At 35.0% G+C, this 9561-nt stretch overlaps 1 protein-coding gene across 1 annotated transcript in view; it reads left to right on the forward strand.

The window, feature by feature from the left end:
- LOC137335239 (dnaJ homolog subfamily C member 5) overlaps window positions 1–8696 on the forward strand; it is a 57420-nt gene extending 48724 nt beyond the window's left edge. Inside the window, exon 5 of the mRNA XM_068000494.1 lies at window positions 2287–8696. Coding sequence (XP_067856595.1) covers window positions 2287–2378 — 92 coding nt within the window. The 3' untranslated portion in view covers window positions 2379–8696. The remainder of the gene's footprint in view (window positions 1–2286) is intronic.
- Window positions 8697–9561: the final 865 nt, after the last annotated feature.

Here is a 9561-nt window from a genome sequence, read left to right on the forward strand (position 1 = left end):
CCTTAACTTCCTGGATGTTGAATTTTTTAATATTCAGAATAGTGTCTTTCATGCCCAAATACCATGAAAGTGTCCTGTCAAATCTTTCACTAGTATAGTGCACCTTGAATACCATGGAACCTGGGACCTAGCAGTGCACCTTGGCAGTAATACTTGTCTAACCACATCATGCAATAGTGTTCCCACTTTTTGGAAGTTAGGAATAGCTGGGGAAGAGGAGAAAATGCTGATAGTGCTCCATTTTTAAAAAATGTTCCTAAGTACCATAATTGAAATGTATGACAAGCTGCCATGGAATATGAAAAATATTCCATTGTTTCCTGCATGTACTTTTTTTTTCAAAATTTGTAATCACTGAAACATCAGCTCTTAATTTGAAATGGGGCAGACAGACTGAGAACAATTGGATCAGTGCATGTCACAGTATTTTAGCAGATGCTGTCTCTTAAGCAGTCATTCATGAACACTAAGTCTGGTAGTTAGTGTCATTCCGCATCTGATATCTGTAAAATAAATCTGCACACAAAAACCTAGTGTATACACCTCACTGGTCAATCATACATCTGGAAATGAAGCGGCATTCAGAATCCTGATTAATACAGAATGAAAAGTCATAATAGTGTACCTGTTTTTGAAGTTTTATTTTTACAGATTTGACATATTTTGTAACTGGTCTAATTACAGGTGCACATTGAAATGTCAAGAAGTATTCATTTGCTAAACCAGTGTCATTCTTATTGGTACTCCTTTCCACATAAACTGAAAAACCAGGTTGTCTAAAATGCATTTATCACATGAAATGTGAATTCTGAAGCTAGTAGTTCTTCTGAATACAGACTTAAATTAAATTATCTATAAATTTATTCATAAATTGAAAAACTACAGAACAGCAATGATGTTGGTGCAGTAGGGCAGTGCTAATTCAGAGGATGAAATATTTTTATAGTAGCTAAAGCATAAGCACAGTCTAGAATGTTGACTTGTTGGACAAACCACTGTCATGTAAAACACAGAATTCATAGCTTTGGAAATGATGCTTAGTTTCCTTGAGGTTATAAAAAAATATTATTTATAATGGGTTTAGTCCTGTAATCTCCTTGTGGATATTATAGCCCAGATTTTCCTGCAACTGCGAGATTGGTGACATATACCGTAAATTTAGCCATCTAGCACATCTATCTTGCCGTCACTAATTTTCTCCATATTTTCCTGCATTTCTAATTAGAATATGTCACAGTGAGCATGAGGGCAAATCAGAAGCGGCACATTTTTCCCAGCGATTTGACGAACACATTCTGCTTTTGCTTCTGCTTTTTTGTGTAGCTGGAGCAGTGCTCTAAGCAGAGAACATAGGAATAAGAATAGGCCATTCAGACACTCGAGCCCGTTCACCATTCAATAAGATCATGGCTGATCTGTATTCTAACTCCATCCACCCACCTTGGCTCCATATCCCTTAATACTCTTGGCTAGCAAAAATCTATCTATCTCAGATTTAAAATTATTAATTGAGCTAGCATCTACTGCTTTTTGTGGAAGAAAGTTCCACACTTTTACCACCCTTCGCATGAAGTGTTTCCCAACTTCTCTCCTAAATGGCCTGGCTGATTTTAAGGTTATGTTCCCTTATCCTAGACTCCCCCACCCGTGAGAAAAGTTGTTCTCTATCTACCCTATCAATTCCTTTCAAAATCCTCAAAACCTCAATCAAATCACCCCTTAAACTTCTATATTCCAGGTGTTATACTGTACTGAATTTGGTAATTAATTAACCTGAACAGAGGAACAATTACTATATGGAAGAACCCCAGGATGTATTTACAGGTCATTCAGGGAAGGGGGTATATTTAATATATGCATGCAGCTTTCACTTTGCCTTAGGATTGGATGTCCTTTCTACTGGCAATATTCTTACTTTATACTGGTGCCATGTTCAAATGTGGAAAACTGAACTTATTACCAACAGTAGCAAGCTTAATGATTTACCACTGGTAATACCCTTTACTGTACACCCATAGGAAATCTAAACTAGCAAAATGCACTTTGACTGAGTTAACAGAGCTTTTTTTTATTCTTCCTGTTTTAAACATATTCAGTGTGGCTGCTTGAAATTAAAATCTGGGACCCAATATTAAGCTGCTTTTCAGTCAATGAAATATCAAGACACTCAAGTGTGCCTGAAGAAAAGAATATTATTTTGGTTTCGGATACATAAAAGATCCAGAAAGAATACATTCTTTGAAATTAGTTTAAAAAATGATTGGTTATTGTGTTTTCTTTTTCCAGAGGGAGACGGAGCAATTGTGGTGCAACCAACATCGGCCACAGAAACAACCCAGCTGACCAGTGACAGTCACCCCAGCTATCACACTGAATGATTTAGTTAAACCAAGTTTGCTCTTGTAATTTAAAAATTATATTTAAAATTCATTTCAACACTGGGATAGTTAAAGCTATAGATAGGGGAAAAACTTTCACAAGATTGTCTGCCAAGATGAGAGCAGCCACCAACATTGAGGAAACCACCTTCCCTTTATTTTGCATTTTGCCACTGTATGTTACATTCATAACAAAGTACTGTAGCGAGCAGTATTTAAAGCCATTTAACACTTTTTATTTGAGTTACATATTGTAAGATGAGTACGGACTGATGTCATATAACTGTTGATTGACAACAGAACCAGTGCACATAAACAAACAACCAAAATAGGTACAGCTGGAAACTTAGTGACAGTCATGCTGTCCTCTCCTTTTGTTAGCTTTTGTAGATTGTGTTGCCAATCATGAGAGTATATGTATTTTTTTAATGCTTTTTTTTGTTGGTGGAGCAGGTAAATATGGCCAACAACTATCTTTGCCATTATGACATGTTTTGTGCTCAAGATTCAAGGAATTTTGTTATGCAGTCAAAATTTGTTTGCAACAGGAATTGGTACACCATCCATGCTAACCAAACTAGCATGTAGTAAGAAGATGCTTCTGTTGTGAACACACATTTCTTTACTCTGATTTCTATACCTGGATTCAAATAAATGCATGCCAATAAAGAACATTTGGGGTTACAATGTGGCAAAAAATTGCTTTGTATTAACAATAATTGTACATACACTAATCTCTTAATAAGCACCCAATTATGAGATTAATTTTGGCTAGTAATCATTCTGGACCAGACTATCTAAAGCATTTTTCAAAAATTCTAAAATATTACACGCAGTTCAATATTAAGGCTCAATAATACTGAAGTTCGGTGTTATAATTCAGTGTGGTATTTTGAGATGGTATCTAACTGCCAGTTTCTAACATTCATGTAATACTCAATTCAATAAATTTCCAACAAAGTATGAACTCATTCAATAGCTGTGCTACAAGCAAACATACACACAAGAATCAGATGACTATTTGTGAAAGGAAACTTAAATATTTCTACTGTGACACCTCAAAAATTAGATCAGTGAGCCAGTGTAATCAATTGTGCATATGTGAGAAGAGCAGATGAGGGGCAAAATTTGTTTAAAAATAAGTTGCTTACATTTTTTAACATTCTAAATGATTAGTGTTTCTGGAAAATAATTCCTACATGCACAATTCTTTTTTCACTGTGTGGGTTGCTTGTTTCAATGAGGAAGAAAATAAGAATGCTGAGCAACAGATATAATGCATTTGTGCATCTGATATACTTATTATAATACTGATGTATGGTACTACAGCACATTTTGTCTCTGAGGCAAGTTATTATTTGATCTAATTTTCTGTTTTGAATGTTCTTTTCAAAGTGTTTCCTTTCCCCTTTTTCTCCTTCTCCCTTTTCTAAAATGTAGAACCTTTCTTGCCTTTTGGAATGTGTTTGCTGTCTGTTAGAAACTGAACTTTCCTAAATATACATTTCCAGATTAATTGTGACATGTTTCGATGCCATACATATTTAAAGGGATGGCCCTTGGCAGCAGCATAAATCATTTCTATAACCAGTTTACCACTTTAGTGTATGGAAGTGTTAAATTTAATTTGATGCAGGACTCTCCAAAGTATTTGTGAGCCTTCCCTTATGAAGTGCAAGATGCAAAGTTTAAAATAAACCTTTAAGTCATTTATATTTCAACCTCTGTCAGTGTGTCACGACAGCTGCAGCAAATTGCTAGGCAGAGTCCAGACTGATTCACAACATTTTATTAGAGTTAATACTGTTCTCCCACCAAGCATTGCTGAGACTTTTCATAAAATGTTTAAAACTACTACCCACTCACTTCTGAGACCTGGGTTTGAATTCTGTCTGGACTGATGGGGCGAAAGCTCACCATTATCTGCTGTAAAAGTCATAAGTGAAGTGAATCTGGATACTCTCAACCCAATTCCTAGGGGCTTGATCCCACAAAACTGCCCTGAATTCAGTGTCAATTCAGTGCCTGCTAGCAATGTCACTCTGGTCACAGGATGGCTGATGTAAGGAAGTAAATAATTATCAAATTGCTGCTGAAAGTGTCTCTTTTGAAGTTGGAGCTGAGGCTTGTCATGGCAGTGCTGAGGGATCTGAGTGTTTGAAATGGAAAAATAGATTCAACACTAAAGTCCAGGAATGCTGCACTTTGCTTGCAGCTCTCATTTCATCAAGCTTTGATAGTGGAATTGATTTATATACATTTATGATCTTGCAGTTTCACAAATGGACCAAGTGGGTTTTTTTTAGCTCTAAAAGGGTTCTAGGGAAAAGCTTTCCTCTGCACTTCTTTTCTCCCTTGTGGTCTACTTGAAATCCAGGTTGTTTTTCTTGAGTTTCTGTTCCCTTATAAAACGTGCCAGAGTTGGAACTTTAGTCTTACTTGCTTGTCGCAGAAATGATAGATGGTTGTATTTGAACATGCCACTTTTAAATGAAAGGTGATGGAGAAAAGCTGGGATGGTTTTCTGTAAAGTCATGTAGTTGTTTGTGTTGTGTTAAATTGGACTGTTATTATTGCTGAACTATGTGGTTGTTTGTTACTTTTGCGCAGTCCTTTCCCACCAAATCCTCTGTTTGTGTGTGTGTGTTTGTGTTGTGACAAATAGGTTTTAGTTGATCCTCATCTGTACTGTCTTTTTGAATAAATTATTAGTATCTTTTGTATTATCATTGTATTGAAAAAGAAACAACATAACAAAACCACCAAATATTTGAAAACTGCTCCTTAACCATTGTAACATCAAAAGTACTTGTTTTTAGGAGAGAGTGTTGTTGTAGTGTGACCAAGTTACATCCCATCTCTGTCATATTTCATTCCCTAATTGCTGGTTTTGTGGCAAGCAAAATGGGAAAGCTAGTGCATTTAATTTTTGACCTCAGTGAGCCTTCAGTCATCGAGATCTGAACAGAATGATAGCAATTATTTGAGCGGAAGCAACAATAATTTTTTTTTAAAATCAATTTATTAAAATAATGCAAATTTTTATTTAATTTCTTTAGAATTGGCTCTTTTAGACAAGTAACTACTTTAGTATGGATGATGATTCACTAATTATTGCACTGGATATTTGCTTCTGTTTAGATTTTAATTTGTATAGGATATAAAATGACTACAGATATTTTATGCTAAGATTAGCACTCTCTGTAAACTGGGTGTTGGATAAAAGTGAGAGATTCTGGCAGAGATGAGTTGTTATATTTGAGTTGTAGTAAACTGAGGTTCAGATTTTTGAAGGGTCAACAATTTGTCATTCTAAATATTTTTCCACCTTGACGACTTATACCTCCGTGCTTAAATCATAAGAACTGTATTGTAAACTTAGCACATCTAGTCTGCACTCACTTTAGATTGTCATTGCTAGTGATCTGGTTTAATCTTGATGTCATAATTTTACAGTAGCAAAGCCACAAAGTATTATACTGGATGTTAAATACAAACATTATCTTTTTCCTTTAAAATGTACTGATTTTGTTCCTGTGGGTAAAAGGGTGTAGTGAATTCCAACATTTTAATTCAAATCTCCAAGTATCTAGTTAAAGCTTCCTTGAATGTTGAGCCTCAAACAAATTGTGTAAGTCCTGCATATATCCAGTTTGCTCCTTAGCTGTGCTTAATGATGCCATTGCTTCCATAAACTTTTCAGAAGTGGTCATTCTGATTTTTTTTTTGTACTATTTTTCAACATACTCACAAACCACATGAGTTGATGTTTAGATTACTGAAGCAGATCTGCATGAATATGCTTCTTGTTTAAAATGTCTAGATTTCTTGCATGGTTGATACCATTCTTGATGAATACCATATTGAATTTGTACTATTATCATTAATGCAAGGAAGTTAAATTATTGAATGGAGTATTGAAAAATTACATATTAATTCATAATCAAGTTGATCTAGCCAACCAAATTGCTTGATGGATGGCAGAAGACATGTCCTAGGTAGAATGGCATCTCTGTGCATAAAAACCATTGCAATTTAAAAATGGATACCAATGGACCCAAAAGGCACAAATGGAATTAGTGTTGGTGTTTACAGGGCAGGTACAATTTAGGAAATGCTTAGCATAGGTCAGCCCTGTTGGTGCCCACAGTCTTGAATGCTTAAGTTAGTATCTAAAGCTTTCCCTCATTTGACTATTCTGAAATGTTTATGTGCATGTAGTATTTCCTTTAAAAAAAATTCTGTCCCTTCATTGGTTCTCACTTCATGTTTATCCATCAGTTGGTATGGTAGATATGGAAGCTGCAATCTCCAAGGCTCTTTGATACTGCTTGCTCTAGTGAGGTACAAGATGGTCTCTCTTTTCTGTGCTTCAAAGTGCATTGTTGAATCAATTGAGGCATGGCAACTGACTAAACTTATTCCCAGTACAGTTTCCAGTTTCAAGCACCCAACAGTGTGAGCCTTCAAAGCTATGACCACAGAATTATGAAAGCATTGTCCCTAGATCACCCTGTCTCCACAGTTTTGTGTACATTCCTTCTAGTTCTGATATTTATCATATAATTAAAACTGGTAATGTTAAATTAAATAGTTTTGTGCACAATGTTCATCTTTAATAAAAGTTTTACCCAAAGTGAATTAGCATTACCAGCATGGTTTGCTTCATTTTAGTTAACATGAAATTTAAGTGGTTTCAGTCTAGTCAGCTGTCACAGTAATACGTCTGCTCCAGTAATATTTGCAAATGTAATGCTATTGTGGAGAATTTAACTGCTTTCTTCTGTAATGAATCAGTATGACATGCACATAGAATATAGGAGTAATTGGTTTTTAAAAAAAATAGTATATCTTGTAAATTATTTCATGTTTGTATATGGTTATTTTCATGTCATACATAGAAGTTTATATTTAGCATTATAGTGTGAATTAAAAGAACACAAGTTTTGAACAACTTTAGGTATTGCAGTACTGAATAATGGAGTACAGTACTTTTTTCATGTAAGTTAAATGATCTACAGAATCTTGCAATACAGTTAAAGCATTCCCAGTAAGGATTACATTATGTATATAGGTGAACAGTGTCTGAATAAAGAGGACAGGTGCTGTGTGTAGTTTGGTATTAGTTTTTCTGCCATTTGTATGTTGCTGATAATTGTTAGACCCACTCACAGTTAATTCAGCAAGCTGTATAAAAGCACTTAGTTACCCCAAAAGGTCAAATATTCGAGTGATCTGCATGACCATTTAAAAATAGTTTGCAGTCTGCTTTATTTAATTAATTATCCATTATTAAATATTAGTTACAATGTCCACATGTAAACATAAGGGGAATCATTTTAATCTAGTGACCACTGGTGATTCTACAGTACTGAAATGCTGATGAAGTTAGAATAGGAACTCACCATTTTTGTAAACAGATAGTAATTATTTTAGTAATTGTGCCAGGTAATTGCCCTATTTATTACACTCTTGGATTACAGTAACTAATTGAAGAAAAGCAAAATTGGCTAGTGCAACAAGTATCTCTATAGTCTTTATTATGTTGAAGGATGAAAGTCTTTTGTTGCCTATGTTATTGCTTCCTCCCACCCCTCCCCACCAACTAATTCAATGAAACCTTTCAGTTCTTCAAATTAGGTTGTAAAATGTAGTGAAATATTGTGTTGTGACTAAATGTCAATTTCACAGAACAAGGATGTAATAGTTTGTCTAAAGTACAATATAGAGATATCATACATACTTTTTAGTTTGTAATGTAATGCTGGAATTTGCAACTACAGAAGAGATACATGTTTTATTATTCAGTAAGTTTCTGTTGTGCCAGTCATCAAATGAGCTTATATACTGTTTTTTTAATAATAAGCTACTAAAATTGAAATTAATAACACCATCACTATTTATTTGATGCACTCTGCTCTCTCATGGCACAGGGATAACACTAAACCAACTGAACTACAAATTGTCCCAGATGTTGTTGGGTGTGGCTGCAGAGAAAAAATTGTAAAGCCAGAATGCATTGTGTGAACTGTATTTGAAAATAGACATTCTTTAAAATTCAAATTATTGGTGTAAAAATAGAATAAACCATTGTTATGCAACATTTTTGTTATATTCTTAAATGACCATAGTTGAACTTGTATGTACGTAGATGTGGTTATGTTAACTACAGGACTTGACGCCCACGGACTCCTGTACATACAATAAACTGTAATGTTTGTTTTAGCATGGTTATTTATGTACTGTATGTCTGAAAATCATTGGTAATTTATTTGATTTGCAGTTGTAAAATAAATGTGTTTCTGATGCTTAAAATCACAGTTGTGTGCATTTGCTTTATTTTCTATACCAAGCATACCCAAACTCCTCCACGTTTTCAGTTTTAAAAAAATAGCTGTTTTCGTGTAGTAGAAGACACTATATGATCACTTGTTATTAAGATTGGTTACAAAATAACTATTTCATTTCTTAATGTACAAAATCCACCTTATATACAATTTTATCGTGTGTATATATATATATATATGATAAAATTGTGCAGTGGCTTCATCGTATATATTTTATACACTTTTTTTAATAGGAAGGAACATTGATAGTGTAGATATGATCACTTGTACAGCAGTTTAACATGCTTCAGGATTGATGCAGACACTGGGTGGTGACAGTATATCTGGTTAGTGGTGCATTCTTTCTGTACAGCTATGGATCAATCATATCTTCCTCTCATTAGTCTCAGCCTGTTCTTCCCTCTGCAAAGGTGTTCAGTAGGTTTGTGAGGAGCCACCAGGAAGGGGTGTTTGCACTTTCCCTTTTCTAGGTAGAAATTATGTTTTCTGACACATACTACAGGTGCTTCTAGTAGCGTTTTGCTATATCTTCTGGCTGCAAGCAGGGAGAGTTGTGTTAGTCTGTAATCTTGGACCCAGCAGATAGGGGAGTTCATCAGAGCTGGCATCCAGGATCAGTTCCCAAAATGAGGCAGGACCTGGCAATGTGTATAAATATGACATTCCAGCTAGAATTCTCTCCAGCATTCATCAGTTGGAGAGACAGAACCTATGACTCCCATAATGGGATGGAGAGTGTGGTGTGTTCAGTATATTAGTTTGTATTGACCCCTATGTGCTTTACAAGTTATGTCAGTGGTGTTCCCATGGGCTCGATTTTACCAGCGGGTTTCGTG

The sequence above is a fragment of the Heptranchias perlo genome, chromosome 19 (assembly GCF_035084215.1).
Source record: "Heptranchias perlo isolate sHepPer1 chromosome 19, sHepPer1.hap1, whole genome shotgun sequence".
In the NCBI taxonomy this organism is placed as follows: Eukaryota; Metazoa; Chordata; class Chondrichthyes; order Hexanchiformes; family Hexanchidae; genus Heptranchias; species Heptranchias perlo.